The sequence below is a fragment of the Onychostruthus taczanowskii genome, unplaced genomic scaffold (genome assembly GCF_017590055.1).
Source record: "Onychostruthus taczanowskii isolate IOZ18803 unplaced genomic scaffold, ASM1759005v1 scaffold90, whole genome shotgun sequence".
Taxonomy (NCBI): Eukaryota; Metazoa; Chordata; class Aves; order Passeriformes; family Passeridae; genus Onychostruthus; species Onychostruthus taczanowskii.
Genome location: NW_024506994.1, coordinates 2,646,208 through 2,666,189, shown reverse-complemented (window position 1 = coordinate 2,666,189; position 19,982 = coordinate 2,646,208). Strand labels below are relative to the sequence as shown.

General features: G+C 48.2%; 1 protein-coding gene across 1 annotated transcript in view; it reads left to right on the top strand.

Annotated features, from left to right (window-relative positions):
* The window catches only part of BLK (BLK proto-oncogene, Src family tyrosine kinase), a 34,690-nt gene extending 19,304 nt beyond the window's left edge, over window positions 1-15,386 (top strand). The window contains exons 6-13 of the mRNA XM_041426133.1: window positions 46-149; window positions 6,042-6,191; window positions 6,822-6,974; window positions 7,963-8,142; window positions 8,675-8,751; window positions 11,884-12,034; window positions 13,832-13,963; window positions 15,178-15,386. Of these exons, the coding sequence (XP_041282067.1) occupies window positions 46-149; window positions 6,042-6,191; window positions 6,822-6,974; window positions 7,963-8,142; window positions 8,675-8,751; window positions 11,884-12,034; window positions 13,832-13,963; window positions 15,178-15,386 (1,156 nt within the window). The remainder of the gene's footprint in view (window positions 1-45; window positions 150-6,041; window positions 6,192-6,821; window positions 6,975-7,962; window positions 8,143-8,674; window positions 8,752-11,883; window positions 12,035-13,831; window positions 13,964-15,177) is intronic.
* The last annotated feature ends 4,596 nt before the right edge of the window (window positions 15,387-19,982 follow it).

The following is a 19,982-nucleotide window of genomic DNA, read 5'->3' as shown; positions in this document are numbered from 1 at the left end:
TTTTTTAAGAGTTTTTCCTTTTCAAGCCCCTTTTCTGTCTTCCAGGTGGTATTTTAGAACTCTGAGCAGAAAAGATGCTGAACGGCTGCTGTTGTCTTCTGGGAACAAAGTTGGCTCTTTCCTCGTCCGGGAGAGTGAAACCACCAAAGGTGAGATCCGTGGAGCAAAGGTAATTCCTCGTTGTTGCCCAGGCTTGGAAAACCTTTAGCAGGGCTCTAGGAGTGAGCTGAGGGTTTGGAGGGCAAAGATTTGCTCATGATCTACTCATTTGTGCAGTTCTGGCTGTGGTAAGCGCGTCTCTTCCACCAGAGTTCATGGCAAAGACACAGGAACACAAATAAGCAGATTTTCCAAAATAGTTTAGGAGTTTTCTTTTCCTTTTCTTCCCAAAGAAATGTCTCTCTCTTTTTTTCTTTTTTTTTTTTCTTTTTTTCTTTTTTTTTTTTTTTTAAGATATTTCTACGCACTCTAGAAGGAATATTTCTCCTGTTAGTAACAGAAACTTGCACAGTTTTGAAAAAAGTCATTTTCCCAGGGAAAACATGTTTTTCTTGATAGTCTGATAGGGAAACTCATACAAACCAGAACTTTTGGAAGGAGACTGACTATAGCAGGATAGATGGATTTCATCCATTTTCCTTCCATATGAACATGTCTGACTTTTGAAAAAAATGATCCAGTGAGAATGGAAAGCCAGAGAATTGCTCCCACTCCTCTTGGGCAGTGGATATAGTTACTAACCATAAGATAAAACCATGTAATTTCAATTTCTTTGTTCCATGCTATTAATTCATAGAGTCTGGAAGTTAGTTTAGGTTTTCCCATGGGAATTCCTTATTGTTTCTTTCCTATTTTTTTCTCCTTGCTTCCTCTGGGCCATCATGTGTGTTTACAGCACGGAGGAAATGATGCTCGTGATGGTCCCGTGGTTCTGCTCTGAACCAGATCCAGGGATGAGGTCAGGAAGTGCTTCAGTCTTGCTGTCATTTGGTTCCTTTCCTTTCAAGTGGATGCAGAAGTCTTTTCTTAAGACTTGGGAAGAGGTGATTTTTGTCTTCCCAATAGAATCAAGGAATTGTTTAGGTTGGAAAACCTCTAAGATCATGGTGTCCAACTGTGACTTGAGCAGTAGAGAGTTGGAGCATCCATCTGAAACCATATGGAACCTTCATTTCCTTTTATTTTCTTTCCCAAATACTTCCAAAGGCCCAGGCCTAACAGCAAGAGAGGGAATAGTCTGGTTCCTCCATCCTACAAATGGCTTTTGCCTCCTGTAGCCTCTCCTTCTTCCTTTCTCGTCTCTTTTTTCCTCCTATTCACAAGGGAGGTTTCCAAGGCAGCATCTGTTCCTTCCACCATGGAGGTGTTCCTTCCACCACTGCCAGAAAATTAAATAGTGCCAGGGTCTGGAGGCAGCAGCTGGAATGTCATCCTCCTGTACATGTCTCAGCCACCAGGCAGTGGGGCTGTGTCAGACTGTAACATCCTACTTTGAATTTCCCTCTCTGCCCCATCCCTGGACTCACCTCCACACATCCCTGCTGAGCTGATGCTGAGCAGGAGGGCTGCTATCCATAAGCGTTTGCAGCTTCCAGAATTTTTAGGGAACATTCAGCTCAGGAAATATTTCAGATATTTGTTTCTAAGCATTTAACTTTATAAGTCACCTTTTCTGCTGTATCTCAGTTTCCCTGCTGCTTTTGTGGTGCTTAGACTTAGAACCACGTGCTTTTCTTCTGTTTATCCCATTCCCATTCTCTCTTTGTTTGCTGGGATACCTGGGGAGCTGGTGTGTTCATTGCACCCAGGAAGGGCAGGGAACACCACAAAGGAAACACTGGGGTGCTGTGTCTGAAGCTCTGTCCACATACGATCCTGGTGTTTGTGGCATCTCTAAGTGCATGGGATCAGACCTTTCCCTCCACTTGTTCAGGACAATTGTCCCTGACTTCTGCAAGTATCTGGAGTGTGGGTGGGTCTTGGTCACACAGGGCTTGAGCAGAGGTGGCAAAGTCCCAAAATCCAAGGAGAAATCACCAGATTTTCCTGTCAATTCCCTGTCTCTGCTGTCAAGAAGAATGAAGTGTGGGATGTTCTGCATTAGCAGATGTGGGTTCAACTCCATGGAAGCCCCATGTGAGTCCCAAATGCTCAGATGTGTGTCTGCCCTGTGTCTTTTCTGATATTTAGCATAAAATATGGGTGTTATTCATTTGAACACCTCATCCTCTGGATCATCCTGTGTGCCCAGCTGCTACCTGAGCACCCTGTGCTTTGGGCTGCCTGAATGACCACATTTGATCCATCTTAGCCACAGCTCCATCCTCCCTAAGGAGAAAGGTAAAAGACAAAGCCAGGCATCTTCAAATGTTCCATGAAGCTGAATTCCCTTATGTAAAGCACCCTGTGGCCCACCAAGAGATGTGCCGTGGAATTAACCCTGCCCTTAGAGCCCCACTGTTTTTTCCTGTTTTTCTGTCCCTATGATGTGTGTTTTCATTCACTTGGCACATCACCAGCAAAATTTGGCCATCAGGGACAAGCACTGGGCTGAGCTCAATCCCATTAGTGACTTAAATTGGGAGGTGGTGGCCTCATACTGGGGTGTCGCAGGCACAGCAGGATGGGTTCTGCACCCTGACTAGGAGCAGCACCTATTCCCAGCCCATCCTAAGCAGAGTCTCGTTTTCCTCATGGTTTGAGATGCAAAAACTCTGCAAATCTTCAGAAAATCCCCAAAAGGCACATTCAGCAACCTGGGAAGATGGGGACAGTGTGGGAAGCAGAGAAATCATCGTCAGAGCACTGTCCTTGCCGAAGCTGCTGCAAATAAACAAAGTCCCTCTGAAGTAACAATCATTCCAAAAGCTGTAGGAACACATTCCCCCAGCTGTGCTGAGCCACGGGCTCCTGGCTCCCAGCAGCATTCCTGCATCTCTGCTCCCAGCAGGAGGGACCTCACTGAGCTCAGCCTCTGCATCCAGCTCAGCTCCTGCCCTTCCCGTTGGGAAGGATTTAAGGAGCTGCTGAGAGTTATAGGAGCAGGAAATGGACTAAACACATGTCCCCAGGTGCCACATCTGCATGGCTTTTAAACCCTTCCAGGGATGGGGGCTCCATCACTGCCCTGGGCAGCTGTGCCAGGGCTGGTTAACTTTTTGATGAAGAAATTTTGTACTCTGGTCTCTTTACCAGCCCAGGTCTGTGCCAGGATGCAGAACAGGTGAATGTCCTTTGAGGCTGAGGAGCGAGAACTCCTTTGTCAATCCTGGATATCATCAGAGGGACTTAGGAGTCAATGATTTTCATTTTCTGCTGTCACTGGGAGCAGGGACCAGGTTGGATGGGGCTTGGACAACCTGGTTTAGTGGAAGGTGTCTCTGTCCATGGCAGGAGGTGGAACAAGATGAGTTTTAAGGACCCTTCCAACCCAAACCATTCTGTGATTCTGTGAAGGAAGAATTGAATCTTTCCCTTCAGTGCCTTGCCTCTGCACAGCAGCTCCCAAGGGAACAGTATCTGGCCTTGGACAAGGACAGGGAAGCTCCACCACGCTCCCTGCAGCAAATTAAACTGTGTCTGCGGCTGAGATGCAGTCATTAGCTTAATGACAGGGTAAGAATTAACTCTGGCAGCTGAGAAATTGGCCCTTTCTCTGTCTGAAAGTTTAAAGGGTTGGTGGGGCCTGGAGAGGAGATCCTGTGGGAGATTTTTTGGGTGCAACCCCTGGCAAACAGTGCAGGTCTCCTCTTCCCTGATGACTCTCAGCCCCCAGACATGCCCTTGCAGATGTATTTTGTCATCAATTCCTGGATTTCCTTCTGCAGGATCATTTGGCCTCAGTGCAGCTGCCTTCACACCACGTTTGGCTCCTTCCTTGAGCAGTCCTCACCCTGTAAAAATCCCACACAAACCCTAAGCCATGTCCCAGGCATGCCAAGCACCCTCCTGGTCTTGTGCCACGTAAGCCAAACTCTCTTGGGCTGCAGCCTGGCCTGGGCAGTATTTCAGTCTCTTTGAAATTAAAACATCATCACCCTCAACAGCAATAATGGAGGTTAATAATAGATGATAGTAATAATAGCAATAATAGTAGCAGTAGTAGTAGTAATAATAATAATAATAATAATCATCATAATAGGTGTGTTGTCATCAATGTCATATTCTTCTTCACAGAATCACAGAATCATTTAGGTTGAAAACACCACTTAAGATTATCAAGTCCAGTCTTTGGCCTTGATGTTTATTATCATTATTTTGGAATTAGGGCCACGTGGATACCACAGAGGAGCCAGCAGAGCCATTTCTTTGCCCACTGAAGGTGTTTCAGGGCTGTTTCTCAGTTGTTCAGCTGCAGGACTGATAAAATCAAAAGGGCTTCTTAATTTGTCTTCTGCCTGACATTCATAGTGAAGGAAAGAGAACGAGAAGAGTTTCCTCTGCTGAGGAGACCACCACATCAAATTGAGGTTCCCTGGCTCTGCATTTATACCACCAGGTTTTTCCATGTATTTTACACCACCAGATCTGGTTTCTGCAGGAAGGGAGTCCTCTCAAAATGATTGCTGGCACTTGGGAAAACTTTAGACTCTTCCAAACTCTGCTTGTAAAGATTTATGATCACTCCAACAGAGCAAATATCCTCAGAGGTGGGGAGATTTTTGCTGCTTTTTATAAATGCAAATGGGTTTCAGGCACAGTGTAGGGAAAACTGCTGGTGCTGGGATGGAGAAACACCAGCCAGTGAGGATTTTATGTTAATAAACTTTCCCCTCACATGCAGGTTTAGGATTTCAGAGTTGCTGTGGATGGCCCTCCTTCTTTTTATGATCCTGCATGAGCAGATACACATTTTTAAACATGTATAGCCTTGCCTTTTCATTAAAAAAAAAAAAAAAATTAAAAATGGGCAGTTTATCGGCCCAGGTGACATATTAGACTTAGAACAGCCCAGCAGGCATTTAACAACTCACTCCAGAAATACAATCCAGACAAAGGGGAGAAAAACCCCTCTGCTCAACTGCATTGAACCATGCTGACACAGGCTGGAAGTTCTGCTCTGCAGCAACATCTAGTGATGCTTTTGTGCACTGAAAACCAGCCTTGGTTTAGATTCTCATGGAGGGAATAGCAGGCTGGGGAGGTGGATGGCCGAGCAGCTCCCTTGAAGCCCAAAAGGGACAAGATTCCAGATGGGAATCTCTAGATCTGGTTTAGCCATGGTCACAAGTTTGTGGCTGAACAAGACAATTCTCCTGAACTCACCTTTTGTGCCCCCACAGCTGAACCACTGCTCTTGGCACAAGGTTTAATAATGTTTAATCCAGAGGAAAATGGTTTTAAGTGGCATTAAATTGAAAGAGGGGAGGTTTAGATTGGATGTTAGGAATAAATTCTTGGCTGTGAGGGTGAAACCCTGGCATAGATTTCCAGAGAAGCTGTGGCTGCCCCTGGATCCCTGGAAGTGTCCAAGGCCAGGCTGGACAGGGCTTGGAGCAACCTGGGATGGTGGAAGGCATCCCTGCCTGTGGCAGGAGGTGGAGCTGGAAGAAATTTAAGGTCCTTTGCAACCCAAACCATTCTGATTTCTTGATGCTGAGGTTGGCAGAGCTCAGATGGGAATATGGAGCTGTGGAAACACCATCCTGACCTAGGGAACCCAAACCATTCTGATTTCTTGATGCTGAGGTTGGCAGAGCTCAGATATGGAGCTGTGGAAAGACCATCCTGACCTAGGGAACATCTGGCTGCTGTGCCTGGAGTGGTGCTGCTGGTCCCCACAGTGCTTCCACGGGGCTGTTGGCCACAGCACAGGCAGGTGTTACTCCAGGAAGCCTGGACTGGATCAGTTAAGCTTTTATGAACTTTTATCCTGTCCCCTTGCCTTGGAGAGAGGGAAGCTGTAAATTCTGGGGGGGTTTGCTCTGAAAAGGCATCAGCCAGGGCTGGTTTGGAGTTGTTGGCAGCCATGGAAAGAGGAGGAAGCTGGTCCCTGGCTGGGGTGCAGTTTTTCCTCACAGCTCCTTCTGCTCCTTCTCCAGATGCCTATTCCCTGTCCGTGAGAGACAACAACTCTGCCCACGGGGACATCATCAAACACTACAGGATCCGCTCCCTGGATGGAGGGGGGTACTACATCTCCCCCAGGATGACTTTCTCCAGCCTGCCAGAGCTCATCCATCATTACAGCCGTGAGTTGTCTGCCTTCCCTCATGGAGTTGTGTCCTGGAAGAGAGTGGGGACAAAGGGAGGACAGGTTTGGGAGACACCACAGCTGCTCCACCCACTCTCGTGGGGCAGGTGTGATCCTACAACCAGAAGCCATGTCCTGGTTTTCCATGTTAGGGAATGGCAAGGGTGAGCTCTGCCCCCAGCCCTAAAGTCAGGGAGTGTCCCCATGGAGAAAGGAAAGACGTGAATGTTGTCAGGAGGGATGTATGGGAAGCAGGGTTTGGAATAACTGGGCAGGATAATTTGCTCCTCTATGGCTCCCTTTGAGCTTTCCCCTTTGATTTGGACCATTCTGGGTGCCTTGATCCCTGTGGCTGAAACTTTTCATGAAACCATAGAATTATAAACATTGGAAAAGCCTTGTAAGACCACTGAATCCAACTGTTCCCCCTGAACTGCTAAGGCCACCACTAACCCATGTCCCCAAGTGCCACATCCACACAGTCTTTAAATCCCTCCAGGGCTGTGGGTTCCACCACTGCCCTGTGTGGTTGTTGAGGTTTCCATGGCTTGATTTTTCCATGTGTGGATGGAGGAGGAGGTTTTCTCTGCCATCCCCCTGAACTGTCCTGTGCTTTGTCCTCCTCCAGAGAAAGGGGATGGGCTGTGCCAGCGCCTCACAGCTCCCTGCACATCCCTGGTTCCCCAGAGACCCTGGGCCCAGGATGAGTGGGAGATCCCTCGGGAGGCCCTGAAGCTTGTGAAGAAGCTGGGCAGTGGGCAGTTTGGGGAAGTGTGGATGGGTAAGTGGAATTCCTTCCATTCCAGGATAAAAAAGACATAAAGAGAGGAGATGGATAACCCCTTTTATTTCCCCAAAGCAAAACTTATTTCCCTAAGGAAAAACTTCTGGGAATGGGGATCCTTAAGGACAAACACATATTTAGAAGTAGCTGCAGGATCCCTGGGAAGGAGTGGACAGCTGATGTTTGCAGAGAGCAGTGGTTGAGGAAGGGTTTCACAGGGGATGGGTGTTGAAGTCACTATTTACTCATCTCTTGGGATATGCACTCATTCTTCCTGGGAGTCCTGGGCACAACTGTAGTGATGACAGTGATCCTAAGCCACACCCAGCAGGGTACCTGGGTGATATTTTCCCACTTTTTCTGCATCCCTGTTCCACTTTTTTAGCCCAGATCTCCATCCCTGATGCCTTCCTGCCTACTGCTAATCAGAAGGAGAGGAAGTGGGGGCAGCTCATCTTCCTTTGCCGCCCTCTTTGTGGTTGCTGGTTGCCTTGGAAATGGAGATTGTGGACAGGACCAGGCTGAGTTCATGTGCTGACTGCTCAGTCCTGCCTTTTTGGCTGCCTTTGGATGATTTGAGAGCCCAGCTGGTGGGAGGCCCCAGGGGATTCACCCAGAAAGGGTCTGGGAGAGCTGTGTGAGGATGGGCTCAGTGCAGGGATCATCCCTGATGCAGCCTCATGGGTTGACAGCTGTGCCATGAGTGTCCCTTCTCCTCTCAACCTGCTGGCACTGGGATTTACCCTGTGTTCCTTTATGAGGGGTCCAACGGACCATCCCTGATGCAGCCTCATGGGTTGACAGCTGTGCCATGAGTGTCCCTTCTCCTCTCACACCTGCTGACACTGGGATTTACCCCGTGTTCCTTTATGAGGGATCCAAGCTCTTCCTGTGGTTTTCTGCTCCATGAGCTCTCCTTATTACACAACACCACAGAGCCTGCAGAGGGCCCAAAATTCCTCAAAACACCATGATCTCCCTGCAGGCTACTACAAAAACAACATCAAGGTGGCTGTGAAGACCATGAAGGAGGGCAGCATGGATCCTGATGCCTTCCTGGCAGAGGCAAACCTGATGAAGAAGCTGCAGCACAACAAACTGGTCCGGCTGTACGCCGTGGTCACCAAGCAGCCCATCTACATTGTGACAGAGTACATGGCCAATGGTAAAAACCCTCCTGGAGCTCTGTGCTGGGCTTCTGCAGAGCCACTTTGGTGACCTGGCCAGTGCTCCCGTGCAGAATGAGGGTGGGCAGGAGGGGTTGTACCAAATCTGCAAGCAAGTGACCCAAAAGTTTGGTTCTAATACAGAAAGAGACTTTCTGGGTGATGAAAAAACCATGGTGATGCTCCATTTGAAGAGTATTTAAATTTTTCCTCCCCACTGTTCTCACTGGAAGTTTGTTTCAGGTTTTTTATCCCTTCTTGGTGAGATTGCCCTTGCTTTTGCCCCTCTTGTTTACAACAGTTCAAACCATGAATGCCCAGCAGTTTGCAACAGATCTGTGCAAAACAGAGGGAAATTTTGGGCTGTTTGGGAGTTTTCCTAATGAAAGATACTCCAGTGGACATCCATTCTGGCTCCTCTGATTCCCCTTAGGATGGAGGCAGATTTGTTGCATATATTCAGAGAAACACCAGGGAAAATAAATTTATAAATTATTCAGAAGAGTGACAGCAGTCTCTCCTCTCCTGCAGGGTGTTTGCTGGATTTCCTGAAGACAGAAGAAGGAAGCCAGCTGAATCTCCCCAAACTCATTGATATCTCTGCTCAGGTCAGTGAACAGTGGGTGGGAAAAGGATCCAAGATTTGTTACAACTCAGTGAAATTCCTGCAAGTCTGAAGTCAGTCAGAGCACAGATTTTCTGGAGAAAAACAGCTCCTCCTGGTGTGTTCTCTTAGGGATTCTCCTCATCCTTCTCGTATCCATGTGCATATCAGTTCTGTCCTTAGGGCAACCCTCTGATAGCTTAGTGCAGGGTTATAGATCTGGAGTTTAGGGGTTTTCAGGGGTGGTTGGATTTGTTTTTGTCTGATTTTATTTACTTTACTTTTCTTCCTTGCTGAGCAGGGAAAAAAAAAAAAGGTTTGTTTTTTTTTTTACCCAAAAAAGGAGAAAAATTTCAACAAAGAGACTTCCAATGCAGGACCAGCAGTTCTGCCCTTCTGAGGATGAGGCATAAAGGATATTCTGATCCTCAAATCTTGGAATATTGCTCTTTAGGAAAACAAACTTTTATCTTTTAAACCTCCCCAGGCTGCAAATCCTCATAGCTGCGGCTGCAGCTTAAAATTTTAGTCCATAAGTGCCTTTAAACACAAATAGGGCAAAATTAGGGAAACCACATGAAGAATGAGAATGGCTAAATCATTGCACTTTGGTCCCAGACAGCTGTTGACAGAATTTGGCTCATCCAGAGCAGAGTCAGGTTAATTAGGAAATATTGGCAGAAAAACCAAACCAAACCAAACCAAACCAAACCAAACCAAAACAAACAAACCCTGAAGCATCAGGCTGAACATGGGATTTATCCATAAAATCACTCAGCTTCTCCTGTCAAACTGGATTTGAGGAAACAATGTGCAATTTTTGCTAGTTCCAGCCCTGATATAGAGTTGCTTTTTAATAAATTGACAACTGGAAAATCTTAATATTTGAGGGGATGGTTTATTATAGTGAAATACTTTAATTCTTGCTTTAACCAGAATGAAAATATTCAAATGCTTTAGGGCAGTGCCACCTTCTGTCATTTTTACTTCGAACTTTCCATAGGGGTGCAGAGGAACCTCTTTCTGTTCCTTCCCTCTTCACTACTGATAAATTTTCCATATCTGCAGCTTCATCATTGTTGCTTGTGAGATGTTACAGAGACAAATGCACCCTCCCAGTTTAGGGTATTTGACTTAATTACTTCCCTCCTTCCTTCCTCTCCTGAAATCTCCACTTCCCTCCCTCCATTTTTCATTGTTTCATTCCCTCTCTTGAAAATTACAGCCTGTGGTTTGTGTTAAATTCCAGAGGATAAGAAATGAAATAAATCCTTTAATTAATTAATTAATTCCTTATTCCAATTAATCCATATTACAGAGCCCCTGGGGTTAGTGGGAGCATTCCCCAGAAATTGGCAAGATGCATTTCTGTGCAGGACCAGAACAATCTCTGGGTGACTCAGAGCAAAGATTTTGGTTAATGTTACAGAGTTATGGAATCATGGAATGGGTTGGTCTGTAAGGACCAGAAAAATCATCTCATTCCAAACCTTACTCTATCCCAGCTTGCTCCAAGCCCCATCCAGCCTGGCCTTGGACACTGCCAGGGGTGGTGGGGCAGCCACAGCTGCTCTGGGCAAACTGCACCCGCACATCAGAACCAGGATAACTGAACACAGACCAAACCCCCACACCCCAATCATGCAAAACCCACCCTCAGCATGGGGTAGGAAGGATTTTACCCACCCCTGAGGCATTGGTGTCAACTGGAAGAACAACTTTCATCCTTCCTCCCACCCCAGCATCACCTCCCCAGGGCAGGGACTCAGACGTTCCCTGGGTATCTCTGGGAGGAGCAGCAGGAGGAAAGGGCAGGCTACTGAGCTATTTTGCAATCTGCTTATCTGTGGTGTTGGGGTGACATCACAGCTCAGCAGGCACCCAACCCTCTCGAGTGCAATTTCTGATCCAATGACATCCGTGTGAGTTAAAATTAGAACACTCTGGGCTGATACATTCAATCCTGTGGTCAGTCGTGAGGGTAAATGCTTGAAAACACTCTGGGCTGGAACGGGCCAAGCACCAGGTCCTATCTCATTAACATCAGGACAGGAAATTACATCAATTCTTCCATTTTCCACTGCAGAAACCAGCCCTTGCACTAGAGGGGTGTTGACACAGGTTAGAAATGCAGCATTGGAAAGTATGTGTGAGTATCCTGTTTGAAACCACATGTGAGTGCAGAGGCTCATGTGAATCTGCATGGAGTGGAAAATTGCTCTGCCCTCATCCACAGGCACTTAAAAGCTTTAATGAGGGCTACCCCTTGCTGGCAGGGGCTGCACACATCCACTCACCTTCCCAATAAATGCCCAGTCCAAATCTGAGATTCAGCCTGGCAATCTCTGTTTTCTAGCAATCTCCCTTTTCAAACCCCAGCAGCCATCAATGAAATATTGCTGCTCATTGATAGAGGCTCATCACACACCAGGTGCCTCAATTAAATTTTAGGAATAAATTCTTCCCTGTGAGAGTGGGGAGACACAGGTTGCACAGGTTGCCCAGAGAAGCTGTGGCTGCCCCTGGATCCTTGGAAGTGTCCCAGGCCAGGGTTGGGTGGGGTTTGGAGCAACCTGGGTTGGTGGAAGGTGTCCCTGCCCATGGCAGAAGGTTGGAATGAGAGGATCTTTAAGGTCCTAAGGTCCCTTCCAACCATTCTATAATTCTAAGATTTGCTAGTTTGATATTTTTGAGGGTTTTTTCCTTTTTTAAATTCACATATCTAACTTGGAATATTCATGAATAAAATCCCCACTGGAGAGAAAAGACTTGTGGCAGAAACTGGAAATCCAGTGATATGGTTTCAGCTCTCGCTGCAGACACAGCTCAGGGCTGTGACTTCTGAGCAAAACAGAGAGTGGTGCTTCTGTTCTGCTTCACTTGGCTGCTCAGGATTGTAAAGCTGAATATCTGCAGCTGTATAAGTGCGATATCTATTTATTTACCTGTCTGCTGATCCACCTGTCCATCCATCCATCCATCCATCCATCCATCCGTGAGCGACGTAGGCACATCCATGATCATGGAGAGACAACAGCAACCCTGTAAAAACGCTGTGCTTTGCAAAGGTGGGTGAAAACCAGCCAAGATACCACGGGGAGGTGATGATGAAGGTGGGTTCTTCCTCCCCTCCCAGGTGGCAGAGGGCATGGCCTACATCGAGCGCATGAACTTCATCCACCGGGACCTGAGGGCCGCCAACATCCTCGTCTCAGAGACGCTCTGCTGCAAAATCGCTGATTTCGGCCTGGCCAGGCTCATCGAGAACGAGTACCTGGCACAGGAAGGTGGGTGTCCTTCCCAGCACTGCCCTAATCTCCCACCATCCTGCCCCCAGGAATGCCAGGATACCAGGCTGGCATCAGGCACAGGGCAGCAGAGCCTGCGTGGCTGCTGCTGTCAGCACCCAGGCCAGAGAAACAGAAACAGCCAAACATCCATAGCTTGGGGACTACAAAACCGACTGGAAACTGCAGAGGGAAAGGGGAAAAAACTCTTTTGGTTCTGTCTGGGGGAGTCCTGATGACTCCCCAGTTGTTTGCTGGAGAAATTCGACCTCTGCTAATGAAGGCTGCTGCTTGTGGCCAAGTTTTCACAGGGATTCAGTCCAGAGGGAAGGAAATAACAGAGCTGGAACCACAAATCTGGATCCAGCAGCAGCTTCCAGGTGTGTCAGGCAAACCAAGCCCTGACCACATCAAGTCCCTTCCACAGCAGAGGGACCACATGGAAAACAATAAATCACGGAATCATTTCGTTTGGAAAAGACTTCTGAGATCATCCCTGTACTGAGCTCTGACTCTGAGGTCAAGCATGAAATCAAATAATTCCAATTGCAAAGGGACTCTACAGAGCATCTACAGCAACTGAAATAAAACAATTCAGTCAGGAATAAGTGGCACTTACCAGAAAATTTTCAAATTTTGGAAATCTGTCCACTTCTAGAGTTGGGATGAGATAAAATTCCCCTTAAAATGTACTCTGAGGAAAGGAAATTTAATAATTTTTGTGGGTTTTTTTAATGAGATAAGAAACATTTCTTTCAATTTCCTGACCCCAAAATCCTTTTTGATACAAATTATACCCATTTCAACATGCAAAACTATTTCAGAGTAGTAAAAGATCCCAAATGCAATTCAGAAACTGTCATGAAGGGGAATTTTGACTTTGCTGCAAATTTTTAGGGCAGTTTTGTCCTTAAGAGAAGCTTTGATGAAATCAGTATAATTCTGTTAATAACCAAAGGAGCTGCTTTCCCAGCAGAAAGCAGCTCCCATCAGCATTTTTCCAGCTAGCTTTGCTCTGGAATAACACCTCCCCTCTATCTGCTTTGAACAATTCTCACTTCATATATTGCATTTCCCAGCCTTGTCACTCAGAGTGTGATGTGCAACAACTGAGGCACTTATTTCACACCCTGCAGTTGGATTTCCAGTCCTGTGAGAATGTGTATAAATAAAAGTGTGGTTTCCTCTGCAGTGTAACGTAATCAGTTCCCACTTATCAAGGTGGTTTTGCTGTTGGTTGTTGTTTTTTTTGGTTTTTTTTTTAGCTAAACTGAAATTGCAACCTTATGGTCATTGTTGTCCACAGTGGGTTAAGCAAGAACTTGGTGGGCAAAATAAAATGGAGTTTATTTTGGTTTTAATTAAACAATGCAGCTTTAAGGACTGGGGAATTTATATTTGCTGTTATATTTATGCACTTTTGCTAAAACAGTCCTCTTCTAATAAGTAATTTCACAGAATCACAGAGTACCGGGTTGGAAAGACGATCATCTGATCCAATTTTTCTTGGCAAAAGCCAAAGAAGTTTAATACAAAATAAAATCCTACTGTTATTGTCCCATAATAAATCTGCCAAATTGGTTTTGAAGATTCCATCCAGCTCTGGGATGGAGCAGATCCAGAGAAGGACCTTCAGATAATTAAAGGGCTGGAGCCCCTCTCCTAGGAAGAACCACAGAATGATAATCAAGAGTCCAAAGGAACCAGGGATCAGTTTGGGGGAATTCTTGTGCCTGTGACAGGTGAGGGAGGTGTTCTAACTCCAGGAGTTATTTCCCTTTGTTTCCTTTGGGACAGGTGCCAAATTTCCCATCAAATGGACAGCTCCAGAGGCCATTAACTATGGGGTTTTCACCATCAAATCTGACGTGTGGTCATTCGGGATCCTCCTGACAGAGATCATCACCTTCGGCAGGATCCCTTATCCAGGTACAGGATCCTTTATCAGGGTACAGGATTGTTTATCCAGGTACAGGATCCCTTTTCTGGGTACAGGATTATTTATCCAAATACAGGATCCCTTATCCAGGTACAGGATCCCTTTTCTGGGTCCAGGATTTTTTATCCAGGCACAGGATCCCTTTTCTGGGTACAGGATTATTTATCCAAGTACAGGATCCTTTATCCAGGTACAGGATCCCTTTTCTAGGATCAGGATCCCTTTTCTGGGTACAGGATTATTTATCCAAGTACAGGATCCTTTATCCAGGTACAGGATCCCTTTTCTAGGATCAGGATCCCTTATCTAGGTACAGAATTATTTATCCAGGGATAGGATCCCTTATCCAAGTACTGGATGCCTTATCCAGGTACAGGATTCCCTATCAGGGTACAGGATCCTTTATCAGGTACATGATTCCTTGTCCAGGTACAGGGCTCTGGGAATGCAGGATGAATGTCCAGGCACTTCCAAGCACCCAGAGGTGTTCCCAGACACACCCAGCTGTCTCTTAGAATCACAGAATTGTTTAAGTTGCAAAAGGCTTCTAAATTGAATTAACCCAGCATTGCCAGGGCCACCACTGAGCCATGTCCCCAGGTGCCACATTTACATGTCTGGTAAATCCCTCCAGGGATGGGGACTCCACCACTGCTCTGGGCAGCTGTGCCAGGGCTGGACAACCTTCTCCATGAAGAAATTGTTTTTAATACCCCATCAAAATATCCCTTGGTACAACCCGAGTCCATTTCCTCTTGTCCTCTGGGAGCAGAGTACAACCCCCCAGGCTGCCCCCTCCTGTCAGGGAGTTGTGCAGAGCCACAGGGTCCCCCCTGAGCCTCCTTTTCTCCAGGCTGAGCCCCTTTCCCAGCTCCCTCAACCTCTCCTTGTGCTCCAGCCCCTTCCCCAGCTCCATTCCCTTCCCTGGACACTTTCTAGCCCCTTAATGTCCCTCTTGTCACAAGAGCTCCTTCAAGCTGGCTTTCCTTCCCTCAGTTATACCTGTGCAAAGCCAGACTTAGAGAGGCGAATCAGGGAGGGGACAGAGGGATGGAGAGGAAGCACAACCCTGAGGAAAGGACGAATCCCAAATTCAGGAACCACCGCAGCCCCTCCAGCCCTGTCTGGGTGTGGGCTTCGGGGAGCACTGACCTTCCCCATCCTGGGTGCTGAATAACTCCTGCTGGGCTGTGTTTCCCCCCAGGAATGACCAACCCCGAGGTGATTCGCAACCTGGAGCGGGGCTACCGCATGCCCTGCCCGGAGACGTGTCCCGGGGAGCTCTACAGCATCATCCTCAAGTGCTGGCGCAGCAACCCCGAGGAGCGCCCCACCTTCGAGTACCTGCAGTCGGTGCTCGAGGATTTCTACACCTCCACGGAGAAGCAGTACGAGCCCGAGCCGCAGCAGTGAGCCGCGGCCCCGCCAGCTCCTGGGGACAGCGCTGCAGGACAGCCACCACCGGCGGTGGCTCGGTGCCGGCGTTTTCCTCTCTCCCATCCGCGCGTGGAGATGGGGAATGAGGACAGGCATGAGGGAGGAGGAGGAGGATGCTGCCGGCTCTGTGGTTGTCGCAAAGACTGAAGAGGTGGCTGAGAGGTGGCGCGGCTCCTCGGAGGGCTGTGCCCACCCGGCAGGCATCACCTCTGGCACGAAGGACAGAAAACTCCTTCGTGACACACCTGGGTAGAGAAAAGCCCCTCAGCCGCGCAGCTGCAGCTCCGGGAGGAGGGGGCCGTGGCCAGGGTGGTGGTGTGGGGGTGAAGGATCACTGCCCCACTCTGCGGGCGGTGCTACACCCCCTCCGTGCCGCGGGCAGGGCTGGCAGCGTGTCCTGTCCGCACCTCCTTGGGCCGCACCAGCTCTGGAGCGTTCCTGCCGGGTGATGCCTCCTCTCTGCCTCAAGTCAGTAATAAAAAAAACTGGATACGAGGACTTCCCACGTCTTTATTGAGGGGTCAGGGTGTGAGCGAGCCCCTGGAGGAGAAGGGAGAGGCCGGGGGGCTCCCCGGGCAGAGAGGGGTGATGCTGGGGTGGTACCCGGGGGGGGGGGGGGGGAAGCAGGAGAAATGTTCTTGATGTGGCCACGAGATGTCCCTCCTTCCCAGCAAATCTGGACGGCTCTTGGGAAGTAAAAACTCTGTAAAAAAAATACTTCAGAAATAAAACCCTTCCTCGCTTGGCTGAGCTTTCGCTGCACAAGCTCCCGGTGCAACAGCACGGCAGGTGCCGCTCCGCACCCAGCGCCGGGAGGGTTCAAATGTCATTTCTCTGGTTTTTGGTGAATCTCCGAGCCGGGGGGATGCCCACAAGAGGCTTGAGGCTGGTCTCCAGTCAGGAATTTCACTGGGCTGAGGAGTGGAGTGCAAAGAAAAAGGGCACAGATGGCACATGGGAGGAGTGTGAGGACCACAGGAGTGAGCTCCAGGCTGGGGCACGGGGGAACACTCCAGAACCATCTCCCCAGGGTGATTCATCTGCTCTTTTCTCCTCCATGAAGTAGATTTTGAGTCCAGCTGTAGAGGGAGCATTTCACAGTGGAAAAGGGATGCTATGGGAAAGAAAAGGCAGAGATGGAAAGAGAAATCTACAGTAGAACTTATAATATTCAAAGGGGTTTGTAAGAAAGATAGGGACAAACGTTTTACCAAGATCAGTTGTGATGGAACAAGAGGGGATGTTCTTACACTAAAATAGGGTAGATTTAGACCAGATATAAGGAAGATGTTTTTTTAGAATGAGGGTGGTGAGGCCCTGGCACAGGGTGCCCAGAGAAGCTGTGGCTGCCCCTGGATCCCTGGAAGTGTCCAAGGCCAGGCTGGACAGGGCTTGGAGCACCCTGGGATAGTGGGAGGTGTCCCTGCCCACGGCAGGGGGCTTAGAATGAGATGATCCTTAAGATCCCTTCCAACCTAAACCATTCCATGATTCTGTGTCATGTGTATCAGAAAAAGCACCCAACCAAGCCCAAGCCACACCACAGAATTACCTGTTCATGCCACTGCTGCACAAGGGCCTGGGAGAAAAAGGAGTTGTCCTCCTGAGGGGGAAAGGAGGATTTGATAACAATAAATGATCTCCCAGACTGAGAAAGAAGGGAACTGGCTGAGATGACCCAGTCTAAGAAATGCTAGGTCTAGTGCAGAAACCCTAAGGTGTCTGGAATTTTTCCATAGGAATGATGGATGGAGATCTATGGGAGACCTGCACCACTCTAGGACTGCACTGGAGCAGGATGGGAAACTTGGGCTGTGGAAAAGATCTCCATCCTCCCAACCTGAACCCTGTGAACTCAAGGCTAGTAAGTCCTAGAAACAATTTAAGATTAATCAGACTCGGTCCAGTTCCTTCGTGGCTCCCAAGGGACAAGTCACATGTGCTATAATTACACAAAGCCCATTTTAAACCAGAGGATTAATAACTTCATTGGAATTGAAAAAAAAAAAAGCAAAAAAAAAAAAAAAAAGCCATTTATTCAATAACTTCATTGGAGTTGAAGGAAAAGTCTTTCCCCTTGTTTGAACTCCAGCTTGGTCTCTCCCAGATACCAGGAACTCCATGCAGAACCAGCAGATTCCTGTTAATGAGATGATAGTCAGGAAATAAATACAGATGAAAGCTATTTGACTCCTTGGCTGTTAATATTTTATTGAAGTGAATACTGTGGATTATTTGTGCTGGAGCAAAGCAGGAAGAAGGGCTGGAGGGTGTCTGCTGAGCACTTGTACATTGCATTATCGCCCAAGGCCAAAGTGTCAAGTGTTGTGGCTCAAATTAGAAAGGAAATGGATATTTTTATGGCCAGTTGCAGCACGTGGCCAAGCCCAGGGTGAACATAACAAGAGGCTGTGGGCTGAGCTTCCTCTGCACTGGACACCACGGTCCTTTTTGTTCTTGCTGAACAATCACGTTAAATTTGTTCCCTGGGGCAGGCCTGGCTCCATGATCTCCTCCATGAAGCCACTGGAAACTCTTCCCTTGCTTTGGGGAGCAGCCTGGGGCTGTGCCACCAAGCTCAGCCTCTCCAGGGCATGGAGGGAGAGCATGAGCCCCGTGAGCAGCCATGGTTTTACAAAGCATCCACAGTTTTACAAAACACCCACCAAAAAAACCACTGGGAAATGGGCCCTGCAGCTCCTCCACCACATCTGGACAGAAAAGGACCTGAGCATGGGCATCAGGGGCTGCAGCCACAATCACAGGTGAGGAGTGGGATCTGTGACTTCCAGCCCAGGATGTCTCCAATGCCATCAGAAAGCTCTGGAAAATCCCTGCAGCTCCTCCACCACATCTGGACAGAAAAGGACCTGAGCATGGACATCAGGGGCTGCAGCCACAATCCCAGGTGAGGAGTGGGGGTGCTGTCATATGTGACTTCCAGCCCAGGATGTCTCCATCAGAAAGCTCTGGAAAAACCCTTTTGTCCCCATACCAACCTGGCAGCCTAAGAGGTGTCTCTTCACATGGGTGAGCTCCAGCCAGAGGCTCACAGGGGAGCAGGAGAGCAGGTGAAAGGTGATAAAAGTGACCCAGGCTCTAAAACCCAACGTGCCCAAGAAGAACTTGTCGGGCTGTGCAAAAGGTATTTCACAAGATATGAGTCAATTCCTGCCACAGACAGAGCATGAATCCCTGAATGGCCCAGACAAGGATTAAAAATGTTGTCAAGTGATGTGCATCCTGCGTAATATCCAAGATCATCCTTTCATTTCTTCCCTGGGTGCCACTGGAATGGTCTTTCCAATTCTCCCACTGAAAGATTCAGTTCTCCATTGTTGGTCTTTCCTTTCCTGTGCAGCCTTGGTCCTGTTACTGTGTTCCTGTCATCTGTCTGAAATTTCATCTCTGTGGGTAATGTCTGGTCTTGTGCTGAGTTCCTTGTCATTAACACCCTGTTTACAAGTGGTTTGAGGCTTTGGAGAGAAGGTTTTTGTGGTATTTCTCAGTTCTTCACCTTGCAGATGCAGAAATAGCCCGTGGCTGCAATGTAAAACCTTCCCTGAGCAGTGGCTGTGCACTGTGACATCTTGGCAGGGTGGGGAGTGCATCTGGAAACTCGGAGCCAGGGCCAGCAGATGAGATTGGCATGGAAAAATCAGCAGGTGCTGAGGGGAGAGAGGAGGGAGAGGAAAGGAAAACCAGTGAGAGGGCAGGGCTGCTGGGAGCTGCAGCACTGGGTGGTTTTCCTTGCTGTCTGTCTGGTAAGGTGTGGGCTCCAGCTTTCCTCAGAGCCCGGGCACTCCCAGCAGCATGGATTTTCTCATGTCTAATAAAAGATTCAGCACAGCACACACTCCATCTGCAGCTGGGCCCCTGAGCTGTGAGATGGGCTTGGTCAGCTGGGGTAAAACAAGAGCAAAACAGCATCAAAGTCATGTCACAGAGCCATGGAATCACAGAATGATTTGGGATAGAAGGAACCTGGAAGTTAATCTTGATCCAGCCCTCTGCCATGGGCAGGGACACCTTCCACTATCCCAGGTTGCTCCAAGCCCTGTCCACCCTGACCTTGGACACTTCCAGGGATCCAGGGGGAGCCACAGCTTCTTCACAGACAAGAATTTCTTCCTAATACCTAATTAAAATCTATCCTCCTTCAGCTTAAAGCTGTTGTCCCACCTCCTGGGAAATGAGATTTTATTTCAATGCCATCCCATGCTGGGCATTTATTTGGATTAGGACAGCACTGGCTGCTCACACACACATGCACTGCCACATTCCAGGAGCTCAGGATCTCTCCCAAGGGGATTAAGGGAGAATCCAAGTGTCTCCACCTGCTTTGTGCGGAACAAGCTGCCTGGAGCTTACACTGCAAATCGAGGCTGCCAGGGAAGGGAGGTGGTGAGGAGCCCTCACCTCGCTGTGTTTTACCTCCACCCACACACAGCGGGGTAAATATTCCCTGGCAAACACTGCAGAGCAAACAAGGGCATCAATGCCCTGCCAGGCTGGGCTCTGGTCTCTGAGCTGCTCCACCAAAGGGAACAATGATCACTTTTTCCAGGGGGG